Source organism: Chelon labrosus (genome assembly GCF_963514085.1).
Source record: "Chelon labrosus genome assembly, contig: SCAFFOLD_31, whole genome shotgun sequence".
Classification (NCBI taxonomy): domain Eukaryota; kingdom Metazoa; phylum Chordata; class Actinopteri; order Mugiliformes; family Mugilidae; genus Chelon; species Chelon labrosus.
In genome coordinates, this window is record NW_028181545.1 from 532741 (window position 1) to 554699 (window position 21959).

General features: G+C 44.8%; 1 protein-coding gene across 9 annotated transcripts in view; it reads right to left on the reverse strand.

Annotated features, from left to right (window-relative positions):
* Nucleotides 1-18804: 18804 nt before the first annotated feature.
* Nucleotides 18805-21959, reverse strand: part of LOC311509914 (protein NLRC3-like) — a 33354-nt gene continuing 30199 nt past the window's right edge. For 7 of the 9 annotated variants that reach the window (XM_084575361.1, XM_084575365.1, XM_084575364.1 and 4 more), the window contains 2 exons: nucleotides 20016-20189; nucleotides 18805-19557 (listed from right to left, as the gene is read on the reverse strand). In XM_084575361.1, coding sequence (XP_084431487.1) covers nucleotides 19542-19557; nucleotides 20016-20189 — 190 coding nt within the window. In that variant the 3' untranslated portion in view covers nucleotides 18805-19541. Of the gene's footprint in view, nucleotides 19755-20015; nucleotides 20190-21959 lie in introns of those variants that run through there. The other 2 variants (XM_084575362.1, XR_014699877.1) reach the window with 2 other exon arrangements.

Here is a 21959-nt window from a genome sequence, read left to right on the forward strand (position 1 = left end):
TCCGTGGAAACCAGTCCAGGTTGTTGTTCTGAAACAGCAGCAGGAGGAGGAGGAGGAGGAGACGTCAGCTGATGAGTGTGAATCGTTCCTGGTTTCTGGTGGTGCAGGCTTCATACCTTGATCATGTGGGCTACGTAGCTCTCTGGTCCGGTGTAGTCCGTCTTGTTTTTCTCCCGCACCAGAACGATGAAGTACAGATAGTTCCAGATGTTGTGCTCCAGTTTGATGTGCTCCTCAAACGACACCGTCTTATTGTCGAACTTATCCCTCTCCAGACCTGCAGCGACACCGTCAGTCACCAGAGTTTAGCTGTCAGTTAGCCGTGTTAGCATTGTTAGCATTGTTAGCAGATCAATCAAAAAATGTGGAACGCACCGCAGATGAAACATTTCATTCAAATACCTAGTATTACCTTTCTATTGCGCTGTGATTGGTCCCATGATGTACCATGGAAGGTATTCTGCCACAATGGTGTGTTTTTCATCCAAAGAGCTGACGTGTCTGAAGCATCCAGCAGTTGGAAGCAAGGAGCTGTGTTTCAGTAACGCATCTTGCAGAGACGAGTCAAAGAATGTGCAGACTCAATCTTAATGGAGAATCCACACACAGTAACCATCAAAGACATGTATACAACTGCTAATTGTAATATTGGATATCACTATACTGCTGAGACAAAAAAGAAATGGAACAAGTAGTTGAATGAATGTTGTTTCATTCAGTGTTTTCACTAATGATTCCTCTTCAGCATTATCAGTCATTTGAATAAGGGCCTTTACTGTACACTTAACCAGATGTACTGCACTTGTAAGTATTTCATTCATTTAATGACCAGTGTACTCTCTGGCCATACCTCATGGAGAGCTCTCCCTATCTCATCATCTGTCACATCCTTCACCTGTGCACAGAAACCAGGCTGTCCAACTATGTGATTGACCAGGTCAATCACATAGTTGACCTAAGCCTGGTTAGAGACCTAAGCCTCCTCACAGACTCCATCTCCTCCTACCTGTTCTTCTGTGAGGAGTCTGCCATTCCAACTAAACAGGTCAAGCTGTATCCTAACAACAAGCCTTGGGTCACCAAGGACCTGAAGCATTGCTTAAACAACAAGAAAGTGGCGTTCCTCCAGGGGGACACACACAAAGTCAGAGAGCTGAATAAAGAGCTGAGGAGGAAAACCAGGCTGGCTAAACTCCAATACAAAAACAAGGTGGAGGACAAATTCACTGCTGGCAACGCAAGGCAGGCATGGCAAGGACTTAACATCATGATGGGCAGAACAGCTAAATCTGCCCAGATTCAGTGCCCTGATTCTGCCACCTTTGCAGAGCAACTCAACACCTACTATGGCAGGTTCAACAAGCCCTCTGCTCAAAAAGACTGGCCCCTGATCAACACCACTCACTCAGCCATCACAGTGGATAAAAAAATGGTTACATCCATACTGAGCCGTGTCAACCCCCGGAAAGCACCTGGTCCTGATGGGCTGAGGGGCAGGGTGCTGAGGGAATGCTCAGCCCAGTTGGGTGACGTCATCACCCGGCTATTCCAACAGCTGTTAGACTCCAACTGTGCCCCACAGTCATGGAAAGAGTCCACCATCATACCTGTGCCTAAAAAATCCTCTGCCAGGGACATGAAGGACTTCAGACCAGTGGCTCTTACCTCAACACTATGCAAATGTATGGAGAGGGTGCTGAGCGACCATCTTACTGCTATGGTGGCAGACAAATTAGATCCTCTCCAGTTTGCCTATAAGGTAAAGAGAGGGGTGGATGATGCCTGCCTCACTCTTCTGGACACCATATGCCAGCACCTGGACTCTTCACAACCACACACAAGGATTTTATTCATGGACTTCTCCTCTGCTTTTAATACAGTTGACCCACACATTCTATGTGACCGTCTCCTGGAATTAGAGGTCAACCCAAATCTGATTTTATGGATAAAAGACTTTTTATTGGATAGACCCCAGCATGTCGTGGTCAATGGTTTTACATCCAAAAACATTGTTTTAAGCACAGGAGTCCCCCAGGGCTGTGTTTTATCCCCCATTTTATTTTCTATATACACAAACAACATCACATGCAACAACACAGACTTTTCACTGCTGAAGTATGCAGACGACATGGCCCTTGTAGCCCACATCAGGGACATGAACTCCCTCGCTGCATACCATGGGCTGGTGGGCAAGCTCTTGGACTGGATTGAGGAAAACTCCTTGGAACTTAACATCTCCAAAACCAAGGAACTATGCTGTCGGGGGAAGCGAACACCTAACGCCCCTCACCCTCACCCCCTCTTTGAACCCCTGAGGCTGCATGGGCAGGCAGTGGAGCAGGTAGAGGCCTTCAAGTACCTGGGCATAGAGATTGACAGTTGCCTGTCCTTCTCCCAGCACACTGACTCAGTGTACAAGAAGGCACAGCAACGCCTATTCCTGCTAAGGAAACTCAGAGACTTCAGTGTCAATAAGGACATTTTAACTGTGGTTTACAAATCACTTATTGAACCAATTCTCACCTTCAATATCTCATCCTGGTTCAACTTCACATCTGTTAAATGCAAATCAAAGCTTTCCAGGGTCATTAACCAAGCAAGTAAAATAATTGGCACCAATCAAACCCAATTATCTGTACTTCACACACAAGCAATAGAAAGGAAAGCAAATAACATCACATCAGATCCCAGCCATCCCTTGCATAAGTCTTTCCAGTTACTGCCATCAGGCCGCCGCTACAGAGTCCCCTCTTTCAAAAAAAAACACTTACAGAAACTCATTTATTCCCACTGCCATCAAAACTTTAAACGAACAATAATAACCCCCTACTTGCCCCCCTCCCCTCTCCTTCCTTCTTTTAGATGGTTATCGCATCATGGATTATTTATTTATTTATTTATTACATATTGACTGATTGCACTAGTCACTTTCCACTATTTCAAGTCTGCTGTTTCTTTGTGGTTAGTCTGTATGTAGTGTTTGTGTTTTGCTGTTCATGCTGACCCATGCTGAAGACAATTTTCTGACATGTCAGATAATAAAGTTTTTCTGATTCTGATTCTGATAAATTCATTCATGTCCTTGATGGTAATAATAGTGTAGTAGCCTAGGATAACAATGACATGAATATACAGCATAATAACATATCATATAAATAAATAAATTAATAAATAAATATATATAATATATAAATTATTTTATTATTGAGGTTTACATTTATTATGAGCCGGTGTGACCAATGTGACCGATCTGCCAACCAATCAGTCCACATGAAGAAGAAGAAGAAGAAGAAGAAGAAGAAGATTTTTTTTTTTTGATTTTTACAACCACCGTTTATTTCAAAGTTTGACAAAATTTTCACAAACTGAGATGATTCTGGTTTATATTAATGTGTACATAAATAATATGTATGAAAAAATAAATAAATAAACAATGAACAAACAAAATCAAATCAAGAAAAGGAAAAAACAAAAACAAAACACTCAATCTCTCAGCATATTTCCATAAATTAATTTGTCATCAGAGCAAGTACACAGTATATTTTTGTGACACCATACTTCTCGGAAGCTTTTGAGGTCTTTCATTGATTTATAGAAATTGAATTCTAGCCTCAGTCTGCAGCGCAGGTTACAGCGCCACACTGAGGCTGCATCACTACTTGACAGGCCTTCTATTTTGTTTTTTCTCGATATATATATGGCCATTTTTGCTTCTCCAATAATAAAGTTTAAAAGCTGCCACATTTTCTTATCTTTCTTCTTGTGGCTTGTTCCATAAATAAATAGGGTGGCGGTAAAAACTACATTAAATAAAACAAAAACCTCCATTAAAAGAATAAAAAACGCTGTGAGCCTTTGACATTCATTAAAAATGTGGAACGTTGTTTCCTTTAAACCACAGAAAGGGCACTGGTTGGACACAGAAGGATTGATGATTGAAATAAAAGAGTTTGATGCAATAGCTCCATGGAGGATTCGCCACTGTAGGTCTCCAGTTTTCTTCTTTAAAGGTTTGCTGTAAAGTGTCCTCCAGTTTGGCACAGCACTTCCAAATCTGTCTCCCCACGCACAGACTGGCCTGGAACTCAAGGTCCTTTCGTTGAGGGCTTTCACACATATTTTGTAAAGGAGTTTTTTGTCCACACTGTTTAGGTTCACTGTGTTCTCTCTCTTCATCGATGCTCCTTGGTCAGACCGGGGGCTTATCCACACCCCTGGGAAAGTGTCTGTGGGGTCTGGCACTGCTCCCGATCCAAACCGGGTGAGGAGCATCCTCTCTCTCACCGTCAGCCTATTCTTCCAGAGTTCTGTCAGCCTCTGTATCATTCTGCTGGACCGGAGACCCAGGACACACCTCACGGCTTGGATGTTTGATAGGTCTGGTCCTGCTAAGTGGACCAGACGCTCCAGGTCCAGGACTCCGGTCCGAAGCAGAGCTGCCGTGAGCCCAGGCGTGGCTCCACTGGACACGTCCAGCCTCCCTCCATGGACCAGAGGTTCTTTTAAAAGCCAGAACAGAGAGTTGGAGCTTCTTGTTTGTCTGCTGCTTTTAAAAAGAGACAATACTTTAAAGACACTTTTGTAAAAAGGAGGCACCCCACTTAAATTTAAAAAATTAAAATCAGTTAAAAACAGAGCAGTATCCAGTCCCAGATGACTCACCTCTCTGAAGATACGACTGGCCACACCCCTCCACACCAAGTCTGCTGGACCAGCTAAGAACTTCTGCAGGAACTGCAGCCTAAAAGCTGCAGTCCTGCTGGCCAGGTGGATGAGGCCCTGCCCCCCCTCCTCTCTCGGTAAAAACAGCACCCCCTGTGGCACCCAATGTCGTCCATCCCAAAAAAAATTGACTAATTTTTCTTGAATTTTCATCAGCAAGCCTGTGGGAGGATCCAGACAAGACAGTTTGTGCCACAGGAGCGATGCTATCAAATTATTTAAGACCAGGACTCTGCCTCTATATGACATCTGAGGCAGTAGCCATTTCCACTTCTTGATTCTACCCACAACCTTGTCCTCAATCCCATCCCAGTTTTTACTTTCCATGGCCTTGCTTCCCAGGAAGACCCCAAGGTATTTTAATCCTTGAGTCTTCCAGGCCAGGTTCTGGGGGAGGGTTGGGAGGCCACTGGGCCAATTCCCAAAAGCAAATGCCTCGCTTTTATTCCAGTTAACTTTTGCTGAGGACAAGGTTTTATATTTTTCGGTTAAAATGTTTAAAATGTCAACATCATCTTGATTTTTAATTAAAATGATGACATCATCTGCATATGCAGATAAAACAATGTTGCTGTTAAAAGTGGGTAGAATCAGTCCTTTAATATTAAAACGAATCTTGGCGAGGAGGGGTTCTAGGGAGAGTGCATAAAGCATCCCGGACAAGGCACAGCCCTGCCGGACGCCCCTCTGCACCCTGAAAGGAGCACACAGACTGCCGTTAAACTTCAGTAGACTCTCAATGTCACTGTACAACGCACGGATCATGGCGATGAAACCGGAGCTGAACCCAAACCTCCTCATCACGTTCCAGAGGAAGTTGTGCTCAACCCGGTCAAAAGCCTTTTCCTGGTCCAGTGAAATCAGACCAGTGCCACTGTCCAATGAGCTGGAGAGCTCCAAAACATCACGAATCAGGTAGACGTTGTCTACCATGGACCTGCCAGGCACACAGTAGGTCTGGTCCCGGTGGATGACCTGCTCCATGGCCCCCCTCAGCCTGGAGGCCAAAGTCTTGGACAGGATCTTGTAGTCCACGCACAGCAGAGACACAGGCCGCCAGTTCTTCACCTCCTGCAGGTTTCCCTTCTTTGTTAGCAGAGCCAGGATGGCTCTGCGGCAGGAGAGAGGGAGGGAACCAACGGCCAAGCTCTCATTTAGGACCAGGAGCAGGTCCGGACCCAGAATATCCCAGTACTCTTTGTAAAACTCGACAGTGAGGCCATCGATGCCAGGAGACTTTCTCCCTTGCATGCCTTGCAGGGCGGCCGTGAGCTCCTCCAGCTGGAGCGGTCGGCTCAGCTGGGTGTTGGTGTCAGCCGACACCTGAGGAAGTTCTGTGCAGAACTCCTCCTCCAGTTCTCGGTTTCCCTCATACTCTGCAGAGTAGAGGGCAGAGAAGAAGGCCACCGCTCTCCTCCTGATTTGGACTGGGTCCGTAAGCTCCTGGCCCGTCTCTGACATTAGTGCGTGGATTTGTCTACTCTGGCCGCGCTTCTTCTCCAGGCCGAAGAAGAAACCAGAGGGAGCATCCATCTCGTTGATATTTTGAACCCGGGACCGGACCAATGCCCCCTGTACCCTGGTATCTAGCAGGGTGGCAAGGGCCATCTTTTTGGAGTTGAGGACTTCAATATGTCCTCGATTTCCTGTGGAGTAGCCAAGTGCTTCTAACTCCACTATTTCACTCTCCAGGTCCTTGATTGATCCCTGCGTGTACTGAGTGACATTGAGAGTGTACTGCTGACAAAGAAGTTTTATTTGCACTTTTCCATGGTCCCACCACTGTCTAAGGCTAGTAAATTCACTTTTTCTTTCTCTAAAATTAATCCAAAAATGGCTAAAAATCTCTTTAAAACCTTTATCTAAAACCAGAACAGAGTTAAAATGCCAGTATGCACTCCTCGGTACAACATTTTTAACGTACACATCACATAAAACTAAAGCGTGATCACTAAAACCAGAGGGTACAATACGACAATCTTTAAAAACGTTAAAATGATGCTTAAAACAATAAAACCTGTCTAGCCTGGCAAATGAAATCCTATCTTCTGTTAGGTGGGACCAGGTGTACTGACGACAATCTGCATGCATCCTCCTCCACACATCCACCAGGCCGTGGGAGTAGACCAGTCGTTTCAGAGCGTGCTGGGAAGCTGGATGTGGCTCTGCATGATTTCGGTCTAAAAACTCTTTTTCCGTGCAATTAAAATCCCCCCCTAAAATTACATAATCCTCCGTACTGCAGCAGTTCAGTCTTGTATTTATAAGTTCTAAAAAGCTCTTCCTCTCTGTTCCCTTATTTGGCGCATAAATATTGATAAAAACCAGAGTAAAAAGGTCAAATTTTGCTCTCATTAGGAGGCACCTCCCCTCCACCACATGCTCCACCTCCAGAGAGGATGGAGTGAACCTCCTAGAGAGGAGGATACCTACCCCACCACTCAGCGTGGTGTTGTGGCTTAAAACCACCTGTCCCTCCCACTCTTTGTCCCAGTCCCCCTCGTTGCTCTGGTCACTATGAACCTCTTGTAAAAATAAAACATCAATCCTTTTGGTCCTAGCTGTGTCCAACACCAGTGCCCTTTTCCTCATGTCTCTTGCTCCATTAACGTTCAGCGTTCCTATCTTAAAAACATCCATATCAAAAATAAAAGAAATAAAAACACAAACGTTAATAAATAAAAGCACAGACCACTTCATCATAATTACAGATTAATTTGTTTTCTGACATTACTCAGATGTTTCTTTAGTCTAAAAATCTCTTGGTCAGTCAGATCTGATGAAGCTCTGTGCTTTATAACGTGTCTTGCAGATAAAAAGAAGTTGAGCTTATCAGGAAAATGCAGATCAATATTAATTTTTTTTACACCTTTTGTTTTTTGGAGGAAGTTCTTGAACATTTCAGCTGGGTAGAAATCACTCTCTTGGTTTTTTTTGATTTGGCAAAGTTTTGTCTGTGAGAGAGAGAGCTCACTGCTGTCCGACATGGAGGCTTCACAGTCGCTGCTTTCTCCAGCAGCCGCTTCCACCTCCAGTCGGCCAGCCTTCCTCCCTTCCTCCACCTGCACTACCTTTTTACGTTTGCTACGTCTTTGTGAGGCAGCAGGTGTCCAGCCTGATGCCTCACCCACACCAGCACACTCTTCACCAGCCTTTACAGTCGCACCACCCAGTGTTTCACACACGCGCTCATCCTCCATCATCTCCTCTATCTCTGCATTTTCTTTTTCTCCAACTTCACCTGTCTCCTGTACCTCACCTGTCTCCTGCACTTCACCTGTCTCCTGTACCTCACCTGTCTCCTGTACCTCACCTGTCTCTCTCCCCTCACCTGTTTCTCTCCCCTCACCTCTCTCCTGCACCTCACCCCTTTCCCTCACCTCACCTGTCTCCTGCACCTCACCTGTCTCCCCTATCTCCCCTGTCTCCCTTACCTGACCTGGCTCCATCTCTACAGCTCTATCTCCTTGTTTTTCTGTTCTCTCTTCCCCATCCGATCCGCTGGTTCGCCCCACATCCCCGGAGCTCCTCCGTCTCGGAGCGGGTACGGGTCTCTCTCCCAACGTCGGCTCCGCGGCCGCGGGCGCCGCCGCTGCCGCCGGCGCCGCAGCTCTGGACGGTCCCGGCGGGGCCGACTCGGCCCGGCTTGGACAAGCCCTGGCTAGGTGTCCCTCTTGGCCACAGACAAAGCATTTTAGTTCCCCCGATGTAGCAAACAGAGTATAATCGTAATCATCCACTTTCACGATGAATCGATAATTAAACTCTTCCGCCTTGTTGTTTAATATCATGTAGACTTGTCTCCGATGCGACACCACATGGCGAAGCAGCGGAGACTTACATCCAGAGGGCAGTTTTCTAATGGGGGACACTACTTTGCCGTGTCGGGACAACTCTCTGATGAGAAAGTCGTCGCTGATGAAGGGGGGCACGTTGGACAGGATGATCCGGGCTGCAGGTTGTGTGAGCGGCTGCACCGCTTCAAACAGCCCGTTCACCGTCAGCCCCTCCTCCACCAGCAACCTCACCTGCTCCACTTTCTCCAGGAACAAGACCACGGCTCGGTTCACTCGGGCAGCCGACTTTACCGAGCCGTGGCCGATCCTCTCCCCCACGGCCAGGGCTACGTCCTCCACCGTGCAGGGCGAACCAGCAGCCAGTCTAACTCCATGCTTCCTGGATAAGGAAGAGAGACTGGAGGCTGCCATGATGGGCCCACCTGGCCTCATCCGCCGACTAAACGGCGTTTAGCCGCAAAAAAACACCCAAACCAAACCCCAAACTCACTAACCTAATACTAAACTAACTAACACAAATATTTAACAAAACACCAAGTGAAAAAGATAGTAAATAAAGAAAACAGAACCAAAAGTTCCCAATCACTCTTCTCCTCGTTCCTCTCACACTCCTCTCACACGAAGAAGAAGAAGAAGAAGAAGAAGAATATTAACACTCACTTCGCTTCAACCTTCAGTTTTCCTCCTTCTCCTGTGAATCAAAATGGAGTCTGAACAAACTGACTGAACACTGACCCTTGATCACCTGCTCAGGTGTGCTACACCTCTCTACGTTTACTGGAAGTCACGTTGTGTGTGTGTGTGTGTGTGTGTGTGTGTGTGTGTGTGTGTTTATCAGACGTGGATCAGACTGTGCAGGTAAATCCAGGACAGCATTAGAGAACAGTATTTTACTCTGGTTGTAGAAATCAGTTAGAAAGTGTAGCTAGAAAAGACTGATTAGTAAATGAATCTTTCAGATCAAGTGGATTGTTTGAGTCTAATAGCAGCGTGTTAGTGTGACTTAGTTCAGACTCATGGAGTGATGATGGAACAAACAGTCAAAGCTTTAACTGGAGTGAAAGGAACAGTATCACAGAGCAGACATGATCTGTTCCAGGTGCTGACTTGTGAAGAATAAGACTGACATTAAATGTGACATGGAGACAGGGAGGTTTAGCTCCATGACACAATGACTGATGAACTGATAACACAGACATGGGTCCCACACTGTGCTGCTATCTGGAAAACAGCTCTGATACAAACGCACCTGATGCCACTTTACTACCAACGTGACGTTCACCTGTTGTCAGCTGTGCAGGTAGGCAGCGCTAGGCTGCTCAGCTGGATGCTAACCAGTCTCTTTTGACTGAGTCTGGTTCTGTCCTGGTTCTGGTCCTGTGCTGCTTTCTCCGTCTGAATGCTGAAGAATCCCACTGTGACCTGGGAGTCCACGTCAACAGCTGTTTTAGCCCGTTAGCCCTGAGCATCAAACTAGCTTCATTTATTTGTTGACTTGTACAGATCTCTGTCCAGAGTTGGATCTCAGCTGCTGTGCTGTCCTTGATCATTTAGAAGGTTGGATCAGACATTACAGAGAAAAGAGGAAGGATTCATTCCAGGAACTACATTGATGGACAGTGTTAGCTCCATGCTAAATGCTAATCCATCATCCACTCTACTGTCCACTGTTTACATCCGTGTCAGCTGGAGCTGTTGTGCAGCACGTCTTGAAACACACCTGAGAAATAGGCCAGAGTGACGAGGCGTGACAGCTCTTTCATTTGTTGAGACCTGATTTAATTCCAGTCCAGGAGAGACAGGAGACGCGTCCACCATTCACTGCTCATAGATACAGCAAACCATGACCAGGAAGTAACTGGGACACCTGTCTGACCTCTGACCTTTTCTAGATGTCAGAGGAACTCAGAACTACTTGTGCTCTTTGGTTTTAGTTGTTGTTCTTCTAAGAAGTGCATCGTTGTCTAGGATTGAAAGCCAGCCTCTTCTTTAGCTCCCAGCATCCACACTAACTAACTAACTCCAGAGGAAACACACCACGTCTACAAGACATGTCCTTTTAGAAATGAAATGTCATTTATCTGGCTACTTTCTAGCAGAGATGACGCTATAAATAAATAGAAGAACTCAGTGTTTGTTAATATGACTCATGATGTTAATGAAGCAGCTGTGGCTGATAACCAAGCACAGACATCTATTAAAGTACAGCACTGTTACTGCTGACATCTGTGCATCTCTGCATCCTGGGCAGCATACGACTGTCTGCTGGCGTGGAGACCTTCCTCCCTCTCTGATGCATACTCCTCCTCATCCTCCTCCTCATCCTCCTCCTCCTCCTCCTCCTCCTCCTCATCCTCCTCTTCCTCCTCCTCCTCCTCCTCCTCCTCCTCCTCATCCTCCTCCTCTTCATCCATGCCTCTCTGGCGTTGCAAGGTGCTACGAGGCTGCAAATAAAAAAGTTGGAGACCTTATCCTCAACAAGCATTCTCATTCTGTCACCATAGCAACCAGGACATTCAGGCCTCACCCCCCTGGCTTTGTCGGGGTGCAGGCCGTGTTGGTGTCTGTGGCTCTGGCCGGTGCTCGTGGCCAGCGTTGACCTGAGGTGTTGTGGTCTAGGGGAGGCCAGGTGAGGACTGAGGTGGTGGTTTATAACGGGAGAGGTGTGGCTGCTCACAGGACTGTCCAGAGGTCCAGACAGAGAGTCGGACATCTTGATCCGACTGCTGAACAGCTGAGGAGACAGAGACAGAGGTTCAAGCTTTTCAGTGTCCTTCACTCACTAACAAGAGCTGAATCACTCAGACACCTGGACCTGCACAGAGTAGAGAGACTCAAAGAGACGAGGCGTCCCTCAGAGACTGAAGGAGCTGCTGATGGCTGTCAGTACAAGTCAAGACTCAAGACTCACGTGGTGTTTATTGTCACTTCCTCAATATGTTCAGTTCCACAGTTGAGCGTGTAGTGACGGGGGCATTTGTGAGTGTTTTGCATCATTTTAAACTGACATCATGCTTTAATGAACAGTTTCAGAGAGTGGGTGACTCAGGTACCTCCAGATCCTTTTGACAGTTTATTGCCTCCAGGTTGTAGCACGTGTGTGAATAAACCTCCAGGGCTTTAGCGTGGAAGATCATCTCCACCGTGATGAAGTCTGTGAAAACCTTCTGCAGAGACAAACACAACTTTTTCTCTGTTAGTCCCAAATAGAAATAAATAAATAGTAGAGCCATGTGTGACGTGTGAGGCTGACTTTGATATCGTCCAGTTTCTGTCTCTGGAAGTCTGTGATGTTCTCCTCCAGTAGCCTGACGCTGCGCTGAGCGTTGTTGAAAGCCTTCTGAGCGTTGACCTCTGCCTGTCAGTGAGCGGAGAACATGAAGGAACAAACCTCCTCGTCTGCAGGAGCTGCATTCACCAGACAACCAGGAAGTCATTACATTACCTGAGACTGAAAGGTGTGGTCAAGAAAACATAAAGTGTAATTATATTAGTAGCAAACATGTAAAGATAACAGAGAGTACACCATGTCATTAATATCCCCTGTCAGGCAGCATTAGTATGACATTATAGCGCCACCATGTGTTTGTTTTCTTGTTTCTAATCTGTGACCGGAGCCAGATCTCTAATAAACGTCTGTCAGGATACTATGCTCTGACGGTCCGCTGGGTTCTTCACACGGATGTTCTCCAGCTTCTGTAACTCCTTCAGTTCTCTGTTCAGGTCAGTGTTGAACTTCTTTAGATCAGTCTAAATGATAAAAACACTGTCAGCTCATTAAAAGAAACACATGCACAGTAAAAACAGCAGCTTAGAGCACACAGTGAAACGTCAAGTCTCCCTTTCTAGCAGCAGGAAATAAATAAAAGAAACACAATTAAAACCTAAACATGTGATTTAGAGAGTGCTGAGTGTATCTGTGGCTCTGGACACTTTCTAAACTCTGGCTTGAAGCTGTTTGTCTCTGCATAAGGTTTTAATCCTGGTCACAGTGATTGTCTAACACAGTCAAGACCATGGACGTGTTGTGTGGTTGTTTTCAGTTCATCTGTTAATGATGACATGTGGTGGACAGGTAGATCACTCTTCTCTTCACCTGAATCATCTCTGAACTCATTCTTCATGGCTGCAGTGCTGACTTCACATAAACTAGTACATAGATCCTGTTCACATGTTCAGCTAGTGTCACTAGTGTCTGAGCAGGGAGACATTAACTGAGTGTTTAATTGTATTTCTGTTGATTTATTCGACTGAATCACAGTTTAAAAGTGGAAAAATGTTCCAGAAGAAGAACTAGGAATGAGCTGCTTTATGTCTGTTTCTCCTGGTTCATCATCTTCTAACATGAAGAAACCAGGAAGTGATGAATGTACAGGACTGCTGGAGACGATGAGACAGTTTGTCCAGAGTGTCCACTAACCACCTGTTTCTTTTAAACCTGGCTCATTATTATTAATGATAGTTTCTTAACTCACCCTTTTATTCTTGACAATGTCTCCGTAGGCTTTTAAAGGAGCAACCACTCTGGTCTCCAGTCTCTCTACCTGCAACAACAAACCACTCCTCTTAGCAACAGTCCCACAGGCCATGCATATTCTAACCAGAGTCCCCTGACCTGAGCCTGCCGGTAGTCCTGCACCATGGCCAGGTCTTCAGCCAGGTTTTTCAGGCCCGTCTGGAGCTCACGGTCCTCTGTGCCGGAGAAGTGGAAGAGCTGAGCGACCAGCAGGTCGGCCGTGTCTCTGAGCTTGGCTGTTTTCCTGGTGTAGGAGGCCAGCAGAGAGCAGATCTCCCCCAGGTACCTCTCTTCACCTGGACGTCCCTGCTGGGACACGTGGAGTCTTTAAAGATGGCTGGAGGAAGCACCTCTCTGTTCTAACCTGGAGAAGAAAAGCCTTACCTGGAGAAGAGGCTGTTCATGTCTGAGCTGTCTCCCTCGCTCTGCTCTCACTGGTGAGAGGAAACACCAGACTGTTGCCACGGTAACGCCAACAACAGATAGTGGGAGGGCCTGAGAGGGAGGTGCTGCTCTCTGCCACTAGGTGGTGACAGAGTGTCAGCCACCAATAGTCTCTGTTTCCATAACATGTCAAAGACTAAGAGGAGTGGTGCATATTACAAGGATGTTTCTACCGTCTGTCAGTTCACTCTTTATACTGAAAGAATAATAGAATAATAGAATAATAGAAACCAAGGCCTCCTCTCTGCTGCTCTCTGGATTATTTCATGAATTAACGGTGTTTAAAGCAGAGTCATTAGAGTCTGATGGTGCAGCAGCATCAACCTCCACCCTTCCCTCCACACACACTGACAAATAATTTGTTAAAAGCACTCATGACAAAAAGTGAACTCTTAGGTTTACTTTCTTTAGGCTGCTTTTTCACATATTACTATTTTCTTCTGCTCTCATGCAGAAATAATTAGTGTGTGTCAGTGGGGGTTCATTTACGTGGGTGTACGTGGACGTGAAAGACAAACATCTTGTAAATGTCAACTCTCTGCACCAGTCTTTCAACAGCGACGTACCAGATGTACTATACTCCCACCCTCTACTATCATTTAACAGAGAGACCGTGTTCTTTCTCCAGTTCATACGTACCATCATGTTTTAAACTGAACAAACCATCTGATTAAATGTAAACTACATGCATCTGCACATTTGTCTTGTTGTCTTTCCTTTTAGATTTAGTTGTTTTCATCACATCTCTCCCTTCAGTGCAACTTCCTTCAGATTTTCAGTAAATTCAGTCCCTGGCTGCATCTATAACATCTATATCATTCAATTATCAGCAAGTGATTTCAGGTTGACGGCAACAACTCTGCAACATCTTTAACTTTCTCAGTTTCTCTCTTCAGGGTGATGACAGCTATCTCCAGGTAGGACTATGAAGTGTCTGTATAGAAAACCCAGCAGAGATGTGGGAGGACTAGAGCATATCTGATATATTCTAGGAGAGACTGAGGCTGGACCATCCTTATCCCAGACACAGAGCAATCAGCAATGTTGACAGCATTTGACCGTTACGTCCCATCTGAAGAGACGGCTGCAGAGCAATGAGACCTGTCTGTGTCTAATTAGCTGCAGTCCATATGTATTTATATGAATATGAGATGAGATTAGGTCGATTGAAGCAACATCTTCATTCCCCGTGTATCTTATGTGAAAATATCCAGATCCTTATGTTTTTAACTTGGCAAAGAAAAAGAGAGAAGGGAGGGGATGCACACGTGAAGCCCTGTCATATCTGGTGAACATTAAACTTAAAGTTCAGCTCTAAACTGTTGAGAGCTAGAGCTTCTTTTTTATCTGCAACCACTCAGACATCAGGTCATTCCACACAGGAGACACGACAAAGCTTCTTCATCCAGGATTCTTCATATACATCTTTTATTTTGCCAGTCTCTTCAATACTTGCATGAGGAATACACAGTGAAAAGCCCCTTTCAGTCATAAAGAGTCCAGTAAGCTCCAAAAAGGCCCAGCAGCATGGGCTATTCACAGGATACAGCATGTAAACATCAGCAGCCTCATCACTAAAGCTTACAAACACCAACAGAGCTGTTCAAGGGAAGGTGAAGAAAGATTCAAATACAGAAATAATTACATATCAGACTGTAGATCTGTATTAAAATCACCTTTGTTGAGTCTTTTTTTTAGCAAAAGTGTTTGAAAGAAATATAAAACAGAACATGACTCAACATTAACAACTATGTATGTGCATCTTCAGATGCTTCATTTCTGTTCTTTTCTATAAAATAATAGACTTGTATGAGTTTGACATCATATAATACTGGATGTTTTAAATAGATGCTTTTAGAAGATTGATAGAAATACAAACATATATTTACTAAACAGGTGAAATGCTTGTGCTTTTTTTTTTTTCATTCATAAAACGCTAAAATCAGGGACATTTTCGGGGACAGCTTTGTCCGGGGACAGGTCATCCAAAATGGGGACTGTCCCCGTAAATCGGGGACGTCTGGTCTCCCTACACCCCTATACTTAGCAGCTACTTCCAGGTTTTCACATCTCCTGTTAGCCAGCATTTAACGTTAGGAAAACGGACAGTCAGAAGGCCTTTGAGACAGAGAGGGACAAATGTGGACCTTCAGGGGACATTTTAGTCCCTGCGTCTATGTTAACTAGCCAGGCAATGCTGTCAGCAACTTTTAGCTAACATTAGCTACCTAACAGTTAGCATTAGCAAAATCATTTTCATCCAGCAACACAAAACCCGTCAATAAAACGTAACTTTACGAGGCACAAGAGATCGTCTCTAAAGCACATCTTTGGTCATGTTAACCTGTTATTGTTTTAGATTTAAGTTTGATATCTGACAGCAAGCAAACGTCATTTTCTAGATAAGGTCAATGCTAGCTAACGCAATTTAGTAGCTCGGTTTATTCAGTTTGACCAAAAGGCTGCATAGAATATATAAAACCAGAAAAATAAATAAACTTTCCAGCTCAATCAAATAATCAAATGAACTTCCCTCTGAATCTCTGGGCCTCCTACTCTGTCAAACTTAGTCCAGCTTCCTCCAGCTTTTGAAGGAGCTCCTCCGTGGAGAGCTCCATCTTTGACTTTGAGCGCCAACTGCCGCTGACTGTCGACGGTTGAGACCTGCCGTTGGTGCGCATGCGTACGCAGCTGCATAAGGAGCGCGCGTGTGTGCGCCATTCTGGGTCATGGAGGCCCTTCATCATCATGACTCAACGTTATCTCAAGGATACAGTTTAGAAATTAGGCTTTTTACTGTAAAATCTTAATATTTTTTTCTTTAATATTAGTGATGTGTGATTACACTGATTTCTTTCTGATTCACTTAAAAGTGCAGACCAATAGGCTACGATACCTATATGCTGTATAAAAGCTTTATGTGTGAAAATAATAGAAATAGTTATACTTAATTATTCATAAATATTTTTGTGTCACTTGTAATATTAAGTTCAGTCCTACTTTATCACCTACATTTTTAAATCACTGCTGTGTTCTCTGAGGAACATATTGGAAACTTGGGATTAAGAATAAGAGCGTAAATGAACTGAATTTCCCAATTCTGATGCACAAACCATACCATCCCCCAACTGTATCAGTCACACACAGCCTCACATGGTCATTGTTCCCCTGTTTGTGGAAAAAATGGTACAGATGTGGACCCTTGATCATTTTGGAACAAAAATGTACCCTTTTGACCCAAAAAGGGTACATTTAAGTTCCACGAGGAACAACTTGGAACTTGTGAGGGTACGTCCTCAGCAGATGTACCTTAGAGAACAAAAATGAACCTCAGTCGTACCCTTTTTTCTGACAGTGTAGGGACGGTGATGACAGTAGTTGTACTAAATGCTTGTGAAACTGCTTCAGAGATTTTTATTAAAAACAAGATCATTTCAGCTGAGTCAGGCTTTAGTCTGCTCCTCTTCTATGTATGTATACAGGGATGGAAATCAATGTATAGTGTGTGAATGCCTATGTGCGGATGCAAGTTAATCTAATGTTCTACTAATTTAATTCAATTCAGTTTTATTTCTATAGCGTCAATAACAAAACAAATCGTCTCAAGACGCTTTACAAAACCAGACCTGAAACCTCCAGAGCAGCCTGAAGGAGACGGTGGCAGGAAAAACTCCCTTTAACAGGAAGAAACCTGGAGCAGAACCAGAACCAGAACCAGAACCAGCTCATATGGAGGAACCATCTGCCTGAGGCCAGCCGGGTACAGACAGAAGAAAGACACACAGCAGTAAACATTGTCTACAGTAATAGAAGAGAATAGCATGACTAGTAGTAGATATCATCCTGTAGCCACGTTTCAGTCAAACTAAATAGATCAATCTGATGATCAGTTATCAGATCATTCACTAAAAGAGATTTAGATGAGAGACATCTGACATTTAAAAGACCACATTTCATTTTCCTCTTCTTCTGTTCTACCAATGAACTTGTTCTGATTTGTATCAGGTTCCAATGAGTAACTCCTCTGTTGTTGTTCTTTGGTTTAAATAATCTGGGAGCAGACAGAACATCTAGAGAGTTTAGAGAGTTTAGGGTGTCCTAGAGAAGCAGCAGAGAAGTGTGGAAGACTACAACTCCTCCTCCTGGTCTGAACTCTGGGTTGTCATGGTTACGGGTGGTGGGGGGGGGGTTAATAAAATGGTCCATATTCCTAGAGATGAGAGCAGCAACCGCTAAAGTGGGGTGGATGCCATCTCTCCTAATCAGACCAGGCTTTCCCCAGAAAATGTTCCAGTTGTCAGTGAAGGCCACGTGGTTTGCTGGACACCACCTAGATAACCAGAGATGGAATGACCACGTGAGACTAAACATGTCCTCATTGGTCAGATTGGTCTAATCTGACCTTAAACTTCACTCTCCCTCCTTCTAAACCAATGAAACTACGGAACAGATGCAAAACTCTCCTCCTCTCAAAAAGCCACAACCATCTGAGGGACTGTCCCCATTTATAATCATGGTGAGTTTAACAATCCCGTGACACGTCACTGATGACGGCCGATACGCGTGTGACGTCATGAAGCTTCATCTGGGGAGTCACGTGATCTTTCAGCTGATGAAGCATCCAAACATCTTGTGGCGATACTTCTGCTTTGAACGCTCGACACTGTTTCCAGCGTCTGCTTCCATCATAACATCTCTACTGTAAACTAAAGGACAGATTTAAAGTTCAACTTTAGTTTCTGTGAGATTGTCAGTGACTGAATGTAATTAGCTAGCGTCTAGCTACAACAATACTCCAACGTTAGCTCTGTGGGAGGAGCTTGATTTCCAATAATAAAGAAGTTCAGTGTATAATTCAACATGTCTCAGTAACTGGTGGAGGTAGAGCAGAGCAGCATTAACCAATCAGCAGTGAGTCTAGAGGGAGAGTGGGCGGGGCATCAATAACATGGATCCACTCTCAGACAGAACTGATCTGACTCTGGATCAGAAGTCACCAGATGGCGCTGCATGTAGCCCTGGGACACTAGCATCAGTTTGACCAATGAGAGGAAGTGGAGACGTGTGCTCCATGTTTTCTACAGTCTATGGATTCAAGCCCTAACTGTGACTACTGCCACCGTCATAGTTCAGCCATGAACCGTGCATCAGCTGCAGTACAACGTCATCTTGTTTGGATCTACAGTGAAGCTGCTTCTTCATGCTGGAACTTGTCCTAGTGTTTCACGTCTTGTCCCAACAATCAAACTTCACTTCATCCCAAGCAGCTGGGCGGCGCCACAACATCATTAGAGGAGGATTTGGTTTGAATGGAAGGACGTCAGGAAACATTTAGTCATTTATTCTTTGTTCATTTACAAATCATTGACCGTTTAAAAATAACAAGAGGCAAACATAACAATATAATGTGCAGAGCAGGAAGAGGCTTAGACCCAAGGGGGGTTACTGGAAGCTTCCAGCTTCATCATCTACGGTGGCCTGGAGGTGCCAACCAACATTACAACATGTCAAACACTTTTACAGCTGGAGACACATTTACATTTTAGAAAACATTTCTACATATCATAAAACACAATGACATCACCATAAGACATTTACAAGTCCTGAACCAGATTTACAAGCATCAAGCATCAACCAGGAAGAGAATGGACCAACTCTGGGCTTGAACAGGAAGTGATGACGGGAGCAGCCAATAGGAGCTGTTGTTGTGGTTGTCGTGTGGTTGTCATGGTGACACTTGTCCACTGCCATCATTGAGTCCATCAGCACCTGGTCTGCTGCAGCCTCTGCTGAGGACAAGAGCAGACTCTCTGCAGAGAAGGTGATTGGCTGCAGTCTGACGTCTCTAGACCAGCTGGACGCTTCCAGGACTCTGAAGCAGCTCAGATTGTGTCTGATCCCTCTCACCCTGGACACAGACTATTTAACAGACGGCTGAGATCCATCCAGTCCAGGACCACTCACATGGTCAACAGTTGTATGAACCAACATACTTGACAATAAAGTCTTTTCTGATTCAGACACAGCTCATCCTCTCACCTCACACACCGTCCTATTCACTGTTACCACCCCGTCCACCTGTAGAGAGGAGGAGAAAGAAGAGAGGAGGTGATGACTCTGCTCATGGTTACTAAATGTAATGCTGGTTCTGTGATGTGCAGGCTTCAGTCAGACTGATCTCAGAGCTGTGATCAGTTGTTGATCAGATCTGATGAATGACCACCACTGTCTCTATACATCTTGGAAGGCTGTCAGCTGGAATCCAGCTTTATTTCCTGGACACATCAACACAACAACAACAGTCGTCTTCACATCAACTCAAACACATGATCACAACAAGCTTCTGGCTCATCTGATTGGCTGACTGTTGTCTCTCTCTCTGTCTTTCTGTCCAATCCTGAAGCCTGTCTCCATTCTCCTCTCACAGCTTCACTGAGAAGCTGCAGGTTTACAGGAAACACTGGATCTTTGATACTAACTGTGTTTAGGACAATACTGATGAAAGCAGCATGGACTGACTGGAACCCTCTACTCACCTCAGAGTCTCCAGTTTATAGTCTGGACTCTTCTCAAGATCAAGAAGCTGCTTCACATCTGAATCATTCAGGTTGTTTCCACCCAGCGCCAGATGTTTCAGATGGGAGGGGTTGGACTTCAGAGCTGAGACCAGAGAATCACAGCTGATCTCTGACAAACTGCAGTACCTCAATCTGAATAAAGAATAAAAGATGTAGATTAAATGATGAATAATTCAATCAGATGTGTTCAGGTTTTAAATGTGCAGCTCAACATTACTGCAGCGTTTCCCAAACTTTTTTGGCTGTGCCCCCCCTTCTATGTCCCAACCAGGTTGACACCCCCCCAATCCCCCACACCTTTAAAAACACAACCATCTTTTTTATAGCCATATTAAAGGCAGCATGTTTAATCTGCTCAAATGACCAGAACACACATAGAACAAAATAATCAGCATCACAACAATGAGCTCTCACATTTGAATTAAAGTCAAACACTAACATTTTCAATAGAATGGAACAAATTTAGCACAAGCTTCCACTTTAAAGAGCAAAGAGGATGATGACAGGCTCAGGATCAGAGGCAGAAAGCAGATCAGTTGGAGGAAATGTTAGAAGATTTTCAGACGCCTTCAACTAAAATTGCAGCAACTTTAAATGAGCGTGGAGCTAACACAACCCGTCATCATAGCACAGCGCTTATGGAGATAAAATGACAACGCCAGTCATTTGAATGAAACTGTAATAAAGTTCCACACGAGCCACAACATCAATAACAAAGAGCATAGGCTCAGGAAGAGATAAAACAGAGGATCCATGTGAGGATGTTAAAGAGCAGAGCAGGTGGCTCAGCTTGGTGTGCACCAGTAACGTACACTGAGGTTGGTGGCTCAGATTTACTGGATGACAGAAAGCTGCACAACAGCAGAGAAACATTCATTGCATGAATTAATTTGTGCAATTTTACACTAATAAGGAGTTCAACATTTTACCTGTATACCTACTCTATCTTAGCCTGGTCGTCACCATCCTACGTTTACGCCCGAAATTTGATTTCGGTCTGGCACAGAGTCTGGCCAAATTGCACTTCCACGGTTCGCGTGTAACCGCACCAATCAGCGAACAGTTGAGTGATGACGCGGAACTCGCCTGCCGAGTTGCTTGTAGTCCAGCGAAGCTTGTAGTTCAACAGCATAGCAACAATGGCGATGGAGGAAGAGACGCTAGAAGCCATCCGCGAAGTTGTCTCAACTCTCGAGAGCATCACGGAATTAAAACCAGAACAAGAGGCTTGTCTTGTCAGTTTTATAAATGGCAAGGACGTCGTAGCTCTCCTTCCAACTGGCTTTGGGAAAAGTTTGATTTATTTAACTGGAAGCGGAAGTGGTAAGCGTAAGAGCCTGAACTCCGGCGCACAATATACGTCATTACCAAACGTTGCTGATTGGTTAAGGGAACTCCAATGATTTTAAACCTCAAAAAAAGCATCCGCCCATTACGGAGACAGATTCCTATTACATTGGGCCAGACTAACGTGCAGACCGAAATCAAATTTCGGGCGGAAACGTAGGATGGTAACGACCAGGCTAACTCTACCTCACCACTATCAGCAGTGGCCACTGCTAAAACGTCGCTGTTGTTTGTGTACTTTTGATTTAAGGTCCGCTACGATAGCAGCCCTTGGAGCTTCAGTATACTTCTCGTATTTAGTTTTGTGCAACGTGTTGTAGCGGCAACTTAAATTGAAATCTTTCATGTCAGATAACGTCTCTAAGCAGACTAAGCACATAGGTTTATCTTTACATTCTGTGAACAGATAATCATCTCTTCTTCACTGGTGGAGAAGACCCGGTGGAAGCGTGTACGAGGTGGCATTAGAGGCACCATCTAGTGGCCAACTGTGTTATTACAACTGATTCAGTGCTGCAGAGGACACATTTTATAATTATCAAAAATGAATCTAAG